General features: G+C 43.3%; 1 protein-coding gene across 1 annotated transcript in view; it reads left to right on the top strand.

The window, feature by feature from the left end:
* Positions 1-765: 765 nt before the first annotated feature.
* si:dkey-288a3.2 (protein phosphatase 1 regulatory subunit 37) overlaps positions 766-18,859 on the top strand; it is a 38,757-nt gene continuing 20,663 nt past the window's right edge. Inside the window, exons 1-10 of the mRNA XM_062523303.1 lie at positions 766-906; positions 1,147-1,244; positions 5,940-5,985; positions 7,447-7,547; positions 7,653-7,772; positions 9,246-9,393; positions 14,220-14,375; positions 14,954-15,066; positions 17,028-17,169; positions 17,545-17,711. Coding sequence (XP_062379287.1) covers positions 768-906; positions 1,147-1,244; positions 5,940-5,985; positions 7,447-7,547; positions 7,653-7,772; positions 9,246-9,393; positions 14,220-14,375; positions 14,954-15,066; positions 17,028-17,169; positions 17,545-17,711 — 1,230 coding nt within the window. The 5' untranslated portion in view covers positions 766-767. The remainder of the gene's footprint in view (positions 907-1,146; positions 1,245-5,939; positions 5,986-7,446; positions 7,548-7,652; positions 7,773-9,245; positions 9,394-14,219; positions 14,376-14,953; positions 15,067-17,027; positions 17,170-17,544; positions 17,712-18,859) is intronic.

The following is an 18,859-nucleotide window of genomic DNA, read 5'->3' as shown; positions in this document are numbered from 1 at the left end:
TGTAGTTCTGTACTCAGCTGTGGTTGTATGATTATCTTTTACAGTCTATGATGATTAGGCTATGTCCTTTGATCTTGGAGATGCTCAATCGCCGGATCGGGTAAAGAAAAGAAGAGTAAAACGTCATCTCACTTGACCATTCATCTAGGGTTGAGGTCATGCTAACGTTTTAGCTTTAGTGTTTTCTCAAGATAAACTTGTGAAATGTTTCAGGGTTATGTCAGAAGAGTGTTAATTATGGGCTACCAGTACGTTCAGTGTAACCCTTCAGCTCACAAATAGCCTAGGCCTACATATTTGTCAGGCTCTCTCATGTCCTCTGTCATTGTTTTTTGTATCTGCCTTTTGCCTCTGTCTCTGTTTTTTTTTTTTTTTTTTTTTTTTTTTGCATCTCACCTTGCATAGGTGCTGCTCAAGTGATATAAATAATTTATTTTGCCAGCCTATCTTGTGACTAGCCTACAGTGAAAGCTCGTGTATCACAAGAAATCAGCAGCATAGTCTAACCAATAGTGTTTAACAGTTTAGCTCAATATTAATCATACTGTGACCAGTTATTTGAGCAAAGTTCAGATGTTTTCAGCACTTCAGTTTCTCTACTTTAGTCACTTAGCCTTAGCATTAAATAGCCAAAGGAAAGTCTCCAAAGTTCCTGTTAGCCTATATTAGATTTCAGCCATACTAGCCATGGGGAGTCTATCGTCAACCTGTGGAGATTCCACTTAACTCTCTCTCAAGATTGCTATTTTCCCATGACTGGCTAAATTATGACAAAGCATGCTGACGAACATGGAGAGTGCTTCACGGATTCTGTTGAAAAGGATAGAGCTGGAAAACATGTGTCTTTCCCTCCTGACGAGGAAATTGTCTCAGGGTTTGCAGAGTTCAAGGACACTCAAAGAGATGGTGAGTTGTGTTTTACTGTGATAGTAGATGTGACCAGTGATAGGCCTACAGTATATTCCCTGAATGCACTCAAATGACATGGCACTATGTTCATTTTAATTCTTTCTTGTTGGATGCACAGTAGGCTACAGTACATCACATAGTATTATGCCGATATCATCTAATGCAAAGTGAAAGAACTCAGACTCAGTTTTGTAAATATTGTGAAATTAATGGTCCAAACCCCTTTCTTTATCTCAGGTGGCTGTCTTACCGTGGCAGACATTATCTCTGCCTATGAACAGAGTTGTGAGAAGCATCAAGTCGAGCCCAGCCTCAAAGCTGTGGAGCAGATCAAGGTTAGCGAGTGCATGAGAAATGTCCAAGCTTCTTAGGCATGTGAAATCTCTAATGTTGCAGAGGTTAGAAAGGGTACTGTACTGTAAATAGATTGACTAAAAAAGGGTGGACAAAAATATTTGTTAAAAAATTATAACATTTCCACAGAGGCCAATACAGTATATGCACAAGGGCAGTCAGTCTTGTTCATGAAGATGCACGCACGCACGCACGCACGCACGCACACACACACACACACACACACACACACACACACACACACACACACACACACACACACACACACACACACACACACACACACACACACACACACACACACACACACACTCACACAGATATATTCACACAGAAATACACTCATTCATGCACACATATGCACACCTGCACACAGATATAGACACACACAGAGCAACACAGACAGTCACATGCAGGCTTATCGTCATAGACACAGGCATAGACACATCCATACACACATACCCATACGAGCAAGGAGGCATGCATACACACACACACACACACACACACACACACACACACACACACACACACTCACACACACACACACACACACACACACACTTACCTCCAACCAACTACCCCCCCCCCCCCAACACACACATACACACACACACACACACACACACACACACACACACACACACACACACACACACACACACACACACACACACACACACACACACTTCCCCAAACTCACACACATACACGAGGCATGCATAATTCAATCCATGCAGCTAGTTGTTTTACTTGGACCAGATATATTAAGAGCATCGGTTTCTCCTCTGCATAAATTTACGATTAGATCAAGGAGAATTATTTGTAGAAAATTAGAGGCTTTGGAGTGCTTACATTAAGCACACACTCAGTATTATCTTGGAAGTGTTAATGAACCCAATTGCTTTTGAAAGTAGTGTAGGTGGTCCCTTTAAAAGAGTAAAATATGTATGGCTAAGTTGACGCTAAAAGGAGCGCTATTTAGTCGAGAGCAGCTAGTGCATACCTAATGAGACTATGCAAAATGGGGCTTGCTGCATGCTTAAAGAGCATATTTATTAAATTAGGTATTTTCAGGCAGGGATGTCCCTTGGGGATGGCTGTTGAGAAACTATTTAAAGCTTTTATTGCACCCGTGGGCTTCCACTTTTCTTTGAAATGTTTAAAGTGGATAAAACAGCGTCGCTTTTGGTGCGTCTCTGTCTGGGCTGTAAACAATGTGAGGGGTAGCAGCCGTAAGACTCCGGGCTTTGAGTTTTACAGATGAACCTGATGCTTCAAGTTATTTCCTCAGTGAAGTTTAACCTTCCCCAAATGAGTTTCTAACACTCATTCTGTGATCTCGTGCAAGAGCAATGCTGATTCTTCCTCTTGTAAAGCTATGTATCTGCTGGTAATGGAGAGGGAGCAACAAATGGGAAACACCCCTGCACCCTTAACTTAATTGGTGTCATTGAAATATCAGACCTTTTATTTGATATTGTTTATAGTATACATGTTTTATTGATGTGATCTCCCCAGATCTCCTGGGAAGTCTATATCAGGAGTGTCATAAGTTAAGACAAAGAACAAATAAGACATCCATCAAACACTACATTGGCAGAAATTGTATAATGTTATTAAAGTTTTAGTGTCAGTTTTATTTGATGAGATGAGTGAACTGAGAATAAATTGCAGTCACATACTCTAAATACACACTGTAGCTTGAATGTGCAAGTATGTCATGAGAAAACATAGACTATGTTTACTGTCTGTTCAGCTCCCAGAAAATACCACAGCCGGTGGTAACCTCTGGGTGCACCGTGATGCTGTGTGTCATAGAAGTGCATCCTTAAACTGTGTTGCCACTTCTAGTGTGACAGAAGTAAAGCAGAAAAAGTCATGAAAGGCTTTGGTTTTGCCCAGGGAGAGTCGTGGGTCTTGTGAGGAGTTTGGTTCAAACCAAAGCATTTTCCCAAAGGGCACGGTTCATTTTCCTCTACCTCCTCCTCCTCCTCCTCCTCCTCTTCCTCTTCCTTTCTGGTTGTCCTCTCTGCTGGTTGCAAGAGCAGCACAGCGCTTCAGCCCTTTGCAGGGAGCCCTCGACCCTCTGCTTTGCAATAACTCCTCCGCCTCGGAAACGGAGAGGCTTTCTTTAATCCACATGCTCATATCTAAACACCATCAAGTATAAATAACTTTGGGACTGTTAATGTGCATTTTTAATGTGCATCTTTACCCTCTGGACCACAGTCATCGATGATTAAAGGTCCTCTCTCTCTCTCTCTCTCTCTCTCTCTCTCTCTCTCTCTCTCTCTCTCTCTCTCTCTCTCTCTCTCTCTCTCTCTCTCTCTCTCTCTCTCTCTCTCTATCTGTCTCTCTCCCCCCATACCCTGCTCTTTACCTCTCTCCCTCTCCCCCTGTCTTGTTTGCTGAATGGTGTAGGCAAATTTATACTGTACTCTCACAGCCTATGACAACAGCTCGTTCTACACAGCCAGAAATTGGGATGTACAGTATGTTGTGCATCACATTTGATCCGAACAGTTTACAAATTCACAGCAGTCTGTCTAAGGTCCTATTTTTCCAACTGCCCTGCTATGCACTTGAAGAAATCAGAGCTAGTGAACAAAGCCAGATAGTAAAAATATTTTGAAAGTGAATTAAAATTTTGTGTACGTTTTCATCCTTTTAATGATAAATTAAGTTACTAATTTTGTCTATGCTCTTTCTAGACACTGCAGGTTTAATTGCTAATTGTTAACTGGGAATGAATATATTTGCATATTAATTAGCTCACAATTTACATTTTTAATTTGCTGCCTTCAAAGGCTGTGAGATAAAAGGTCGTGTTATTTTAAATAATTTATCCTTTATTGCAGAAAAGATGCTGAAAGGAAAATTTGCAGGCGAGTTTAACCCCTGAGAGCTTTTACTGTATAAAGTGTTCCAAATTCTTTTTTAAACTAATTAAATGACGGTGGGGGCGGGAGTGGGTGCTCAGAAACGTCCTTTCTACAAAGCCACCCAGAATATGGAGTGGTGGAGTGCATCTCCAGAACTGTGAGACTGAAGAATGGCAAATGCACAAGAGATGGCCTCAGCGGAAGTCAAGTTTATAAACTGCGTCCCATTTTGCCTGGGAAAGAAAACGCTCTCTTTTTATCATTTAATTTTCTTCTCTCCCTCCTGACATGTTAATACGATTGGCACTTAGTCGTTTCATTTTTCTTGGGGAGAAAGGAAGGAAGGGGAAAAAAAAACAAGCTGCTCAGCGCGTCAGTTTGAAAAAAAAAAAATGTGGGCTTAGAAGTTTATTAATTTATGAACTTCTAGAAGTTTGTGAACAGCAGATGAAGAGAGCAGTCCTGGTTATATTTGTGGATGGGTCTCTGATGCTGTGCAGTATGCCGAAGCCTGATAAACAGTTGATGTCCACATTACAGTATGTGCTTTAGACAGTGTAACCACAAGTGTCTTGTACTTAATTCACACATTTTTCACACTCACTGAAAGTTTCAAAGTTATTCACCATTAAAGGAACACAAAGCAGTTATTTTACCTTACAGCTTCAAACGCACTCTGATGTCACACTGACTGATAATATGGAGAATGAAGTCTCTTACAGTCTCTCAGGGCCTGAATGCTTGATATTCTGTGCAACGTTATGTAATGTTGTTGATCGAGTAGGATTTTGACCCTTTTGGTTAAATGTTGGGTGCCATCTTAGTATTAAATTGTGTTGATTTATAGTATGAAATGATATCTTCTCACTATATTTAGCTGCTTTATGTTTTCATGTGTCTGTAATTCATGGCATTACTCAAATTGCATGGCACGAGTCACGACTATAGATGAATTAAATGCATTTTGCTGAATATTATCCATTCTGTGTACTGTGTTGTTCAGAGCACTGATTCCCTGCATAATACCCCAGTATTTACGTCCAATGTATACATTGTAAGCTGCTTGTGCAAGTCCTGTTCTGTTGGCCTTGTCCCTTTGTATTGTCTTGCCTTTGAACAATGAATCATATGTTTGAAGATGAAAGACAACATGTGTCATATATGAGAATGAGTCTGCACACAAAAGCATTCGCCGCATTGAAGACATGTGTAGCCTTCACTTGACGCAGGACTAATACAAATGATCACTTCTTGGAGACATGGTGGACCATTTGCTTTCTTTTCTATAAGACTCTTATTATTATTATTGTTGTTGTTATTAAGGTTATGACTGGTAGATGTGGTAGATGAGGGGGAAGGAATTCGAAACAAATCTCATCCTCTGTCTTTGTGGTGATGTCAGCATCAAATAATGCTGCTGATTCCTAGAATGCCAGGCATTGGCAGCCTGATGCCCAGCTGTGTGTCATTGAACTAAACCATTTGTTGTCTATGGGCTGATGTTTTCAACAGTACACTGCACTACCGGTAATGACTTCCTGCAACTTATGCGACTAACAGCCAGGCTACAATGAACGTGCAACTGAAGCGGAATGTATAGTATCCGTTGGTGGAAGCTAATTGTTGCAGCATTTGTTGGGCTTACGGTCCTCTTTAGTTGTGCATACGGTGTAGTCTGGCTGTTTCTAATTACTTCACAGCAACCATATGAAACATGGACTTGCTGTTGCACAATATGACAATTAATGTGTGATCAGAAAATGATCTCGTCCTTCTTTGTTTTGCCTGCAGCGAGTTGCCACTGTTGGCACAAGAGCTGGATGTCTTGATCTACGAGGTGAGTGAACACGTGCTCACATCTATGTCTGATGATGAGGAGGATATCTGCCGTAAACCTATAACTCTCCAATTACAGCATATTACATTCATATTTGCTGTTCTCTAAGGAAGAAGGCACTCACATTGACCATGATTGTGTCATGGTCAAATATGCTTAATTTATCTTATTGCCTGTATCAATCATTGCTGCGGACTTATATTTATAAACAGGCCCACTAATCCTCACATTAGGTATACCAGAAATATTCTGCAGGGCAGGCTGCAATCAGGCTGTGAAATTATACCATTCATCATTCATGCTGGTACCAAAGAGGATTAATTTCATTGCATGTTACATTTTGATTTCTGATTTGTGTTGGTCCTGGTCAAAAAAAATGTTAGAGTGCTTCTATTTTTCTAAATTCAATTACAATTTTTGGATAAGGCTTATGGTGTTGGCAACATGCCTGTTTTGATAATGACCGTGTTCTGAGATGTGCCAATTAGTTTAGGGGGGATTAAGTCAACTTGATCCATTAACATTTGGTGCATTTTAGTAAACATTAGGAATAATGATTGCAGGATCAGGCCATGGAGATGAGACCACAAACATCATAAATATGCCATCTCTCATTTTCCTGGGTGCACAAAAAAAAAACAAGATAGATGCGGAGTTGACAACCCTGTTTTGAGTTGGGTATAGAAACCGCAGATTGGAACTAAACGCAAGCATTGTGCTTGAGTGGAACTTTAAAGTGTTCTTCTTGTGGTTCCATTGAGGGGGATAGTGTTCTGTCAGAACATCGAGAGACACGGGTCATCGTGCGTCCCTTCGGTGGCACTCCTGGCAAGAACTAATGTCATCTCCATGCCACCCTGGGTCTTTATCTGCGCTGAGCAGAGCCGATGATGAAATAGGATTCCAGATCTACTTCATCTGCTAGGGTTAAGTGATTATTGTTTAAAAGAAAAGGGAAAAAAATGAAAAAACGTAATAATTTTATAAATGATTATGCTAATGATGAATAAATTATCCTGTTCCCAACACACAGCTTGCAGCCATATGAATTCTTCCCTCTCTGGTCAGACAGATAAGACTGTGTGAGGACGATAGCCTAATAAACGTGGACTGCTGTGGTCATCAAAGTGATTCTCTAGGCTTTGTTTAAAAGTCATCTGCTTGTGAATAATCACAAGCCCTTTGATTCGGGTGTCAGTGACAAGACAGGGAAAGCACGAGACGTGATCTTGTTCATAAGCGTGCTCTCTTTAGAGCTCCGACTCTAGACTCGGGCGTACAGTATACTGTACTGTATTTTGTGTTGTATATTTGTGGGTGTGGTTGTGTTTTGATGCTGAATTGCCAGTTTTAGAATAACACTAAAGTAACACTTTCTCTTGATTAGATGATCTTCACAGATGTGACAATAGACCTTTTTTTGTGTAAAAGGATCTTTAGATGTTTTTTGATGTCTTTCAGGAGAACAGCTTGATTACTGCTCATGTGAATCTCTTGAAGATATTTTGAAATTCATACAGTTTGATTCTATCAATCTTCAAGAGACAGAGCTTGAGGAAAATGTAAGTTTGTAAGTGAATGTTTCTTTTGTGGATGGTTATAAGAGACTGAGAGAGGTATTAATATGTATGCCCGTGTGCACTAACAGCCAGATCATTATTCCATAGGGTGCCTCATCCTTGCTGGAGATGATTTTGTACTACGACTCGGCATGTCAGCTCAACATTTCATCAAACGTGCGTATGGGCCCTGCAGGCTGGGAAGCCCTTGCACACCTTACTCGACAGGTACAGAGTGTGGAATCCCCCAGAAAGTGTGTGTGGATGCATTGCAGAGTTCTCAACAGCTGTGTGTGGGGTAGCAGTTTCTCACACATACACGCTAGCAGTATCACAGTATTCAGCCCAAATGTATAGCGTCGTGTGTGTATATTATGACTGAAATGACATACATGTAATGGTGACTGTCTCAATATTTATATCACAAAGGTTCACAAGTCCTTTAGCATTTTGCGCTGATACCAAAGTGTAACTTGATCAGTGATGTCAGAGGACGTGATGCGCACCTTTTGTCCTTTTGTGGGAGTGAGTGTGTAGACACCATGAGCTCAGTGAGCATGATCACTAGAGGCTGCTGACCTGCTAGTGGTTGCACTCCAACATGAACTTATTTAGTGTAAGTCCATGGCAAAGGGGTGGGGTAGGGAGGGTAGTGGTGTGGGTGGTGGTGGGGGGTGTGAGAGAGCATCTGCCCCGTGTGGTGAGGATCTGATGGACTTCAATGGTGCCACCACTGGCACTCTCTCTGGCTGTGTCTCTCAAGATCAATCAAATTAGGTCTCGAGGAAATACAGGGGGGGGGGGGGGGGGGGGGAAGACAAGAGGAGACAGACAGAGGGAGAAAGGAAAGAAAGAAAAGGAAATGGAAAAAAAGGGAGAAAAAAAATCTGGACATCTTTTGATGCGATGGACCTAGGGATGAAATCTAACAATGGCCTCCAGATTTGGCAGCCGCAATAGTCAGAAACTTGTTTTCCATGTTTGATGTTTTGCTGCCCGTCCAGACAGGTGAGTGGTTTGATGAAAGGACTGCAGGTGAAATTGGGAGAGAGAGAGAAATGGTGCGGCCAGTCCGTAGGAAGGGCAGAATAAGGCCCCTGAGCCTGTTTCCATGCCTATCTCTCTCTCTCTCTCTCTCTCTCTCTCTCTCTCTCTCTCTCTCTCTCTCTCTCTCTCTCTCTCTCTCTCTCTTCTTTCTCTCTCTCACCCTTCCTCTCTCTATTTATCTCTCTCCATCTCTTCCCTCTCTTCCTGTCCATCTCTCTGTCGTTCACTATCCCCCTCTCCTTGTCCTCCTCCCTCCTCTCATCCACCCCTTACCTTTCCATCCCTCCCTCTCCTTCAATCTCCCTCTCTCCATCCCTCCCTCGCTCCTTACCCTCCACCACCACCCCATCCCTCCCTATCCTTCACTCTCCCTCTCTCCATCCCTCTCTCCTCCCCCTCCCCCACCAACACACACACACACACACACACAAACACACACTATCACCTCTCCCTCTCTCCATCCCTCCCACTCCTCCACTCTCCCCCCCTCTCCATCCCTCTCTCTCTCTCCTCCACTCTCCCTCCATCCCTCCTTCACCTCCACTCTACCTCCCTCCCTCCCTCCCTCCATCCCTCCTCCACTCCTCCACTCTCTTTCCCCCTCTCCATCCCTGCCTTTCCTGCGAGTGACGGCTGGCTGTCTGGTGTCGACAGAGCAGCTGCCTGTGGAGGCTGGATGCGTGCAACATGCCGGTGGTGGAGTACCCGGCGCAGGCCCTGTCAAAGGCCCTCCTCGCCAGCAGGCTGACGGTGCTGCACCTGGAGAGGGCCAGCCTCAGCGGCAGACCACTCTTCACTCTCGGTACGCTGCACTCTCACTCAGGCTTCCACCGTTCACTCAACAGTCACCTGTGTATCAGTAACACTGGCACAAACATTATATTAAAGTGTAGAAGCTAAAATAAAAATAAATATCTAATATACTGTATGTAGGAGGAGGAGGAGGAAGCCTTTACTCTCGGTACGCTGCACTCTCACTGAGGCTTCCACCGTTCACTCAACAGTCACCTGTGTATCAGTAACACTGGCACTAACACTTACAAACAAAATAGCTCAAATAAAGCTAAATAAAAATATATATGTAATACTGTACAGTATGTAGGAGGAAGAGGAAGCCTTTACTCTCGGTACGCTGCACTCTCACTGAGGCTTCCACCGTTCACTCAACAGTCACCGTGTATCAGTAACACTGGCACAAACACTAACAAACATTATATTAAAGTGTAGAAGCTAAAATAAAAATAAATATCTAATATATACTGTATGTAGGAGGAGGAGGAGGAAGCCTTTACTTTCGGTACGCTGCACTCTCACAGAGTCTTCCACCATTCACTCAACAGTCACCATGTCTATCACAAACACTGGCACTAACAAACATACACTACTCACAAAAAGAATTTTCGGCTTCTGGGTGAAATTAGTTGGCCTTTGTTTGAATAAATGGTTTGAGATGAGGAAATCACCATTGCATGCTTCTCCTTAAATGCCCTACGTTCATGGTATAATACCATTGTAGCTTGAACTTACTGTACCTTTCTCTATATTTATCTAACTTTTTGTGAGTAGTCACAATGTGTATCACTAACACTAACACTAACAAGCATACATTATATACTGTATATTAAAGTGTAGAAGTTAAAATAAAAATATATTTGTTGGAGGAGGAGGAGGCATTTACTCTTGGTACACTGCACTTTCATGAAGGCCTCGACCATTCACTCAACAGCCACCTTGTGACTAACACTAACAACACGGCAATGCACAGTGTCACACATATGGGGCTTTTCCACTGCATGGTATCAGCTCAACTCGCCACGACTCCACCCGGTTTTGGTACCAGGTGTTCATTTTCCACCGCAAAAAAAGTGCCCCCTTAAACGTAAATGGGTTTGTGTAAACTACCACGTGGGACACACAGACGCTGACGCCATTGTAAAAGCTCAGGGATGTGAGGTGAAATGTCACTATGTCGTTTTATTTCCCTATAAACATAGCATACAACCTAAATAATAGTCCTGAAAAAATCTATGTAAAAATAAAACCCATGCTAACTACTGTAAATAATAAATATCAGAGGAGTTACAGTATTTACCAGTGCTAGAATTTAATGTGATGGAAATGCTAATGATACTGTATACCCACGAGTGGCCACATACTGTATAACTGTAACACTAACAAACATATGAATTAAAGTGTAGAGAAATTAAATAAATAATTGATAAGGGGGAGAGATCAGCTGTTAAGATGATGTCGGACATTCGTGCTCGAATGCAGGGTGAAGGATGGCCATGTTGTGTGCTGCATACATAAACACCAACAAGCATATGAAACATGCAAAAATAAAAAATATACAGCACTGTACATGCTCTAGTATTTGATATAAGCACATACTGTACATTTCATTTTGACATTATAGATGACATATTCTCTTTAATGGCAGATTCTCATTCCCATGTACAGTACACATGATTGGCTATGTTTACTGCATAAACACTAACACTAACAGAAACAAACATATGGATAGCAGTGTGGTGAAATAGAAAGCATATTTGTAGTGTACTATGTAACACAAGCACAAAGTTTTAGTTTTTAACCAAATATATTTAATATGTGTATCATAACTGATATTGAAATTAACCACTTTGTGTTTTTTGTGCAGGGCCCAAATATTCTAATCTTGTAAAATAGCATATTTTTATTTATTTTATTTTGTTTACTCTTAAACAACCTCATTACTGTGTGCGTAGATATAGAAGAAGGGTGAACTTCCAACCTCGTGTGCACTAAGAGGTTTTATAGTTCAGGCTTTAAAATATGTGATAAGATATGATATGAAACCAGAGCACTAGAGGAGACTTTGGAGGTACAGTACAGTATGGATGGAGACTAAGAGCTCCTCTCTCCTATCTAACAGTGTACCACTGCACAGACAATTACATGGATTAAGTTGTGATTAGGTCAAATGAGATGTGACGTCGAACAGTGCGGCACTTTTAAGATAATTAATGCAAATTGAATTGAGAGGTGTATCATCCGTCGTCATCTTTCTGTCTCCTTGTGTTTAAGGCCCTGTCTCCCATGGCGTCCCGCGGATGGGCTGTTATCATGTAGGTACACGCGCGTGAATTATACACACCTACCACTGCTGTGGCTCAGAATTAAGACGTTAAGACACAGAGTCACCTTCAGCAGGCACAGCAGAGCCTCTCTGTGGCGCGGGTGTCACAGTGGAGTGTGTGTGCGCCGCCATAGAGACGCTGTCAGGTGTGGGAGTGTGTGTGTGTGTGTGTGAGTGAGAGAGAGAGAGTGTGTGTGTGTGTATGTGTATGAGAGAGTGTGTGTATGTGTGTGTGTGAGAGAGAAAGAGAGAGAGTGTGTGGGTGTGTGTGTGTGTGTGTGTGTGTGTGTGTGAGAGAGAGAGAGAGTGTGTGTGTGTATGTGTGTGTGTGAGAGAGAGAGAGTGTGTGTGTGTGTGTGTGTGAGAGAGAGAGAGAGTGTGTGTGTGTGTAATGTGTATGTGTCTTCCTGTGTGTGTGTGTGTGTGTGTGTGTGTGTGTATGAGTCTTTCTGTGTGTGTGTGTGTGTGTGTATGGCTGTGCCTGCCCAGATAAGCAGTGTCCGTTCGTGGCCCTGGCCAGCAGGAACAGATGACGGCGGACAGGGCGAGGCACGGCAGATTTTGGCCCCGCGACCCGAACAGCCAGAGCCGCCCGGGATTAGATGTCCTAATCTTCTGCCTGTCACTTCACACGCTGCTGAGTCCACACACACACACACGCACACACACACACACACACACACACACGCAACCTGACACAGAGCTCCCCTCTCTCCCTCTCTCACTCTCTCCCCAGTGCACGGGCAGTATGGCCTCAAGTGGAGTGTTAGAAAAGCACATCAGAGGCTGGACATTCAGTAGGACACACAAATCAGTTCAAGTTTAAGATATTTTGGCTGGTTCTGTTGTCATGCCTATTCACTTTTTTTGCGTATACATACTTGAAAACATAGAATGATTGATGCTAAGATTCAGATTCTTTTAGATATTTTTCCATCTCTTGTTTTCTTGTTCTAGACATGTATCAGTTATTTTATTTCAGATTCTCATTAGATTAGACCACAGGAAGCTAATATATTGTGTCATATCCGATGGCCGTTCCTCACCTGGTAGAAAATGGAGGTGTGGACAACAAGGTCGTGGGACGTGTTCCACAAGGTCTGTGTCCCTGACAAACCAACCAGTACTGCAAAGCTGATTTAGAAAAATGCGAAATGTAAAAGAATTCCAACGCCTGACTGTCACTGCTTGTATGAGGTGGGGAGGCCCTGTCAGCAAGAGAGGAGGGAAGCAAATCCAGGACGTTTCTCCCTCTCTTTCTCTTTCTACACTTCTCTTTCTCTTTGTTCCTCTCTTTCTCCCACTCATCTCTCATTTTCTCTCTACTGTTCTTCATTCCATCTCTGTCACTGTGTCTCTCTGACTTTCTCCCTCTCCCTCTCCATCTCTCCGCTCATCTCTCTCTCTCTCTTCCTCCACGTCTCTCTCTCTCTTTCCCTTCTGGTGTGGAGAGAGGGCTGTGTCCCTTTAAGCCCTGGGGGTCTGTTTGATATTTCGGGGCTGCTCTGCCGCCCCCAGTCCTTCTCCGCGGGGGACTCAGCTGCTGATCATTGCTATTGATCGGCGGGGCCCTGATTGCGGGACTCGCTGTGCCGCGCCGAGGAGTCCCCAAAATCAATCCAACGATCCCCCCCCCCACCCCCACCCCCATTTAGTTCCTACTGTGCATGATGACAATGTTGGCATTCCACATGCAACCCAAAGGGGCCTGATCAAATCTGCTGCATTGATTTCAGGAGACAGTAGTGTGTTGCCGTCAACGAACTGCCAAAGAACAAGATTATGTTTTTTTTGTTGTTGTTGTTGGGGTTTTTTTTAAGAAAGGACAGAGAACAACAATTTTTACAGTGTTGTCATTAGCAACAGTAGCAGTAATGGTAACACAAAGTCTAATTATTCTGATGTTTTCATTTATTTATGAGGGTGGCAAATGTTGTTCTTACGCACCCCGTGCTCCTTTAACATTGCGGTAGCCCCAGCGCTATTTTTCTGGGTGATCATTTGTTTCCAACACAATTACTGTATTTTTCCTGTCGAAGTATAGGCTCGGGGCCCATGGATTTGTGCCCTTGCTTTGTGCTCACCTCACAAAAGACAGGTCGTCTTCTTGGAGTTGTTACTCCAAGTGTCAGTGTTCTGTTCAAGCAGTGTTGTACACCGTTTATTTATTTTTTCTGCCCTTTTTGTATTTTGTGTACTACTACTACTTCTACCACTACTACCACTACTACTAAATAATAATAATAATAATAATAATAATAATAATACTAAAGAGCAACAACAATAATAACAATTGCAGTAATGTAAAAAAACATTGTCACCACTTAGGCCTGTACTTCCCTTAATATTCCCAAGATAATGCTACGGTCATTTTAGTTTCCACAATCTAATAATAGAATTCATAACATATTTGATTCGTTATTCAGTACATCCAAAGAATGCACGTTGACCCATCACGTGAGTGACACACCTCTGTCTGTGTGTGTGTCTGTCCTGTGTTGTGTGTCCAGTGGGGACCCTGAAGCAGAACGTGGTGCTCCAGGAGCTCAGCCTGGCCGGTAATGGCCTGAACAGCTACCAGGACGCCATGCAGCTGGGCGACCTCCTGAGCAGCAACCGCTGCCTCCGCTTGCTGGACCTCAGCAACAACGTCCTAGCTGATGAGGGTAAGTAAAGTGTGGCAAGTGGCCTGATGGATGGCACACATACCGTAGCAACGGAGTGGATTACAACCATAAGTTGACCTTTGACCTTTCTTTGTAAAGTGTTTGATACATAGGTTATCTTTTGAGTACAAAGGTTAAGGACGCACTGTTATAGTATTATAATAATCAGTTATAATAAAGTGTATTATACAGTAGATTGATTACAGGCTGATTAAATGCCTCCATTAGTGTTTATTTATGGTATGGATTGATGTGTTGGAGGAGAATTAGCTGGCCTGCCAACTGTATTCTATTATTAACTGAAACAATATTTAAGCTTTCAAAACAAACATTCTTGTTTTGACGCGATGCCTTTAAAATGAAAATAAAAATGAAATAAAAATGTGTCATATCATCACGTTGCTGCTCTTACAGTTAAGGTATAGTTGGTGGTGGGGACAGCCTTTAAGAGATCCTGTGAGTGCGTGTGTGCGTGCGTGAGTGCGTGTGTGTTTGTGTGTGTGTGTGTGTGTGTGTGTGTGTGTGTGTGTGTGTGTGTGTAGATGCACCTGTGATCAGTGTGTTTGCCTCATGAACAGGTCTAGAGGAGATATGTGCAGGGCTGACATCTCCGCAATCAGGTCTGAGGTCTCTGGTGCTTCTCGACAACCAGATCACACATGCCGGCATGGTGCCTTTAGCAAGTGTTTTGGTAAGCAATATGGAAGACAACACACTCACACACACACACACACACACACACACACACACACACACACACACACACACACACACACACATTTAAGTCATGACCATATAAAAAAAAAACATAAAAACTGCTGCCAAAATGACTGTGTGAGCCGTGTGGTGTTGTCTGTGCTCTGATGGAGGATGCCCTTGACTGATGTGGCTGCGTCGGAGAGGAGATAGGTTGAACAGATGAGATGATAAGATACGGACGCTGTGTACTTTGTCATGTTTATGTTGTCATTAAATCTGGCTCCGTCCTTATTAAGTACTGCACATTAACTCCCTCCAGAGCCAGTGGATCAAGTGCTTATGAATGTGCCTTTCTCTTTCGAACAGGGGTGTGTAGTTACTTTCAGCTGCGCTTTGATCCTTAATAACACCCATTCGTTTTTAGTCCGCTCTTGATTGTCAGCGTAAACTGTACCTTTCCGTCTCGTCGGGGGCCATTGGTAAAAATCAAAAGCTGACAAATTAACGGCCTATTCTCTTTTCATCCGAAGACCCTCGAAGCTTTATTCGCCGCGTCTCCATCCAAGCCAAAAATACGACGCGTACGTTCCGTTCCATTTAGCCCCTCTCCGTTAGAGAAAGGAACAGTTTGATTAAATAATAGATATGTGTTTAGAGGCTTTTCATGCGGCCTGTCATTAAGAAGGAGACGTAGACATCCTTTTGCGACCATAATGAATATAATTAGTCCAACGGCTGGTCGTGTCAAATATGACACAAGAAGGCCTGTTATTAACCTCTTCTCTTTTCCCTTTTTGTCCGTCTCGCCTTTCCGGGGGTGCCTCAAAAGAGTCGACAAAGTGAGAATCCATTATCTGGTCAGGCGTAGAAGTACTCTGATCAAATGAACCACCAGTGAATTATATTATTTAACATAATAGCAATCAGTTCGACGTGAGAGAGGCCTCCATGCTAATGCGTGTGACAGTGACGTGAAGGTGGAAGGAGAGCATCCGATACAGTGCCCCAGCGAGGGTGAAATCCATTTCCCTGCGCTTAGTCGAAAAGAAAAGGGGGGAAAAAAGGAAAAAGTCGTTGCCCGTTGGTTTATCAGAGCAGCATTAGATATGCACAGCAATTATGCCCAAATCGAATGAATAAACAAACCTGGCAACGCACACGTCACACGTGTTAGTGCTCGTGTTGGGCTGGTGCTGATGTGGCCCCCCCCCCCCCCCCCCCCCAGTGTTTTTGGTTTCAGAGAGAGAGAAAGAGAGAGAGAGAGAGAGAGAGAAAGAGAGGGAGAGAGAGAGAGAGAGAGAGGGAGAGAGAGGGAGAGAGAGGGGGAGAGAGAGAGAGTGATGGCACTGAGGTTGACGAACAGGAGCGTCGTTGCATTGTCGCCCCGTCGTTTACGCAACGTTGGCGCTCCCTCACGTCCCGCTGCCATCTCCTGCTTTATGGCGCCGCTAATCAGGCCGCCGACGTGGCGCCGTGACGCCGTGATGCCGTGATGCCGTGATGCCGTAGCACCGTGAGCGGGCTCTGGAGGGCTCTGGCGCTGGCGCGGGGTGTGTGTGGGGTGTGTCAGGTGGGCCGTGGGCCGTGGGCCGTGGGTACTTGGCTCAGGCTTCGTCAGTTCATCACTCTGTGATGTGTTCACATTACGCTCTCATACAGCCATCACAGGCAACTCTCAAGATATAGTGCTCTCTGCAGTGTGTGTGTGTGTGTGTGTGTGTGTGTGTGTGTGTGTGTGTGTGTGTGTGTGTGTGTGTGTGTGTGTGTGTGTGTGTGTGTGTGTGTGTGGTTGCATAGGTGTGTGTTTGTTTGTGTTTGCATATGTGTGTGTGTTTGTACATGAAGGTGTGTGTGTGTGTGTCTGTCTGTCTGTCTGTCTGTCTTGTCTGTGTCCGTCTATTTCAAAACTGCAAACATTTCTTACATTACACTTCTTTTTGTGTGGTATTTCAGCCTGATTTAAAGACACTTGAGAGTTTAAAACTAGACCAGAATCAGCTGCAGAATGAGGGTGTCCACATCCTGAAGGAAGCCCTGATGAGGAACAGGTCCATTTTAGACCTCGGTCTAGCAGACACTCAGATCACCTGTGAAGGTTTGTTGCTTGTTTTGTCTGGATAGACTGACTATCCCCTTTTTAGCTTCATGGTATGAATATATATTTTAATTACATTTGCATCACTAACATTAGATCTGTTATTGAATTGAAACCAGGAGGTACATATGGGAAATTATGTGTGCAAAGTCGCTCAAAGAGCAAAGTATCTCGTGGGGCCCTTAATATCATAGTATCATATTGTCAGTAAACACAACATTGTGTTTTTGGTTTGTGCACTGATATGATAAATTATTTTCCATATGCTGCCATTGAACTTTGAGCTGAGTGTGTCTGTATACCAGCATTTCAACTGTTTATCCGCGTTTATATTTGTTTATTTGTTTATTTAAAATGTTTATATAATGGCTACAGGTGCCGTGGCCTTGGCCGAGTTCATGGCGGAGAGTCCACAGATACGGCGTCTGGACGTTCGTAGGAACCATATCCTCTGCGGGGGCGTGATGGCCATCTCTCTGGCCCTGAGAATCAACCGCTCGCTTATCGCCGTGGACCTGGACCAGGCGACAAAGCCGGAAAAGGTCAGCCTCATATCACCATTCTTCTTTACAACTGCCTCTCTGTCACAGTAATGTCTGACTTTTTGATTCTTATCGGGCTATTTTATCTGGCGACTGATTTGGTGTTGGACCTTTTGGCTGGGACTTGTCAGAGACCTTGTCTGATCCTTATCTTGTTTTTTCTTCATTGTTGTATTGTTTTCAGTCATTAATGTAAATTGGAACTGGTGTTAAATGCTACATTGATGCTGATGAATAGTTTTCCTCTCAGGGATAATTGGTCTGCTGTCAAGAGTTCAAAAATCACATGTAAGACATACACAGACACACACACAGACACACAGACACACAGACACACAGACACACAGACACACACACACACACATACACACACACACACACACACATGCACACATACACACACACACACACACACACACACACACACACACACACACACACACACACACACACACACACACACACACACATACATAAGCACACACACACACAACCACGCAAGCACCCTCTAGTGCAGCCGGAGTTTCAAACACATCAGCCTACTTCCATGTGTATGTTTCTTTTTTTTCAATTGTGTGTGAAAGGCCTAGGGAAAATGATGCCACAACTTAAAAACATGCCCCGGCAGGATTAGAAAAAAAAATAATTAAGCACACTTGCCATCTGTTTGTCATGATTTTATCTTCTCTCTCTTATTTGCATGTTAAAGAATTAATTGGAATCTCCAAGGAAAGCAATTCTCACTTTAAAACAAACTCTAAAGCATGTTCTTGTTTAGCACCAAACTTTGTTTTCGGTGTTGTTTTTGATCCATTCGATTTTTTTTTTTCATGTTTTGTTTTGTTCCAATTGTCACTCTATTTTTGCCTCCTGTCAATCTCCCTCCCCGACACTTGCCATTTATCAGCCGCTATATGGAGGCACCTCCACAGCATAGCCAGACTCTCGCTTCGCCTATATATTAGTCATAACAGGAACAGCAGGTAAAATGTCGCTCTGGAGCAAGTATAGCAGGTGATATTTAACACATTAGAATACAGAACATATGGTTGCCAAATAACGGATAGCCCCTGCGCGGATGCGGGCCGGATTTGAGCCGGATTTGTGCCGAGCGTGGTGCGATTTCAGGGTGCGACGCTATTGGGGGC

Source organism: Sardina pilchardus, chromosome 20 (genome assembly GCF_963854185.1).
Source record: "Sardina pilchardus chromosome 20, fSarPil1.1, whole genome shotgun sequence".
NCBI lineage: Eukaryota > Metazoa > Chordata > Actinopteri > Clupeiformes > Clupeidae > Sardina > Sardina pilchardus.
The sequence above is the reverse complement of the archived record's forward strand: the minus strand, read 5'-3'. Positions and strand labels throughout refer to the sequence as shown.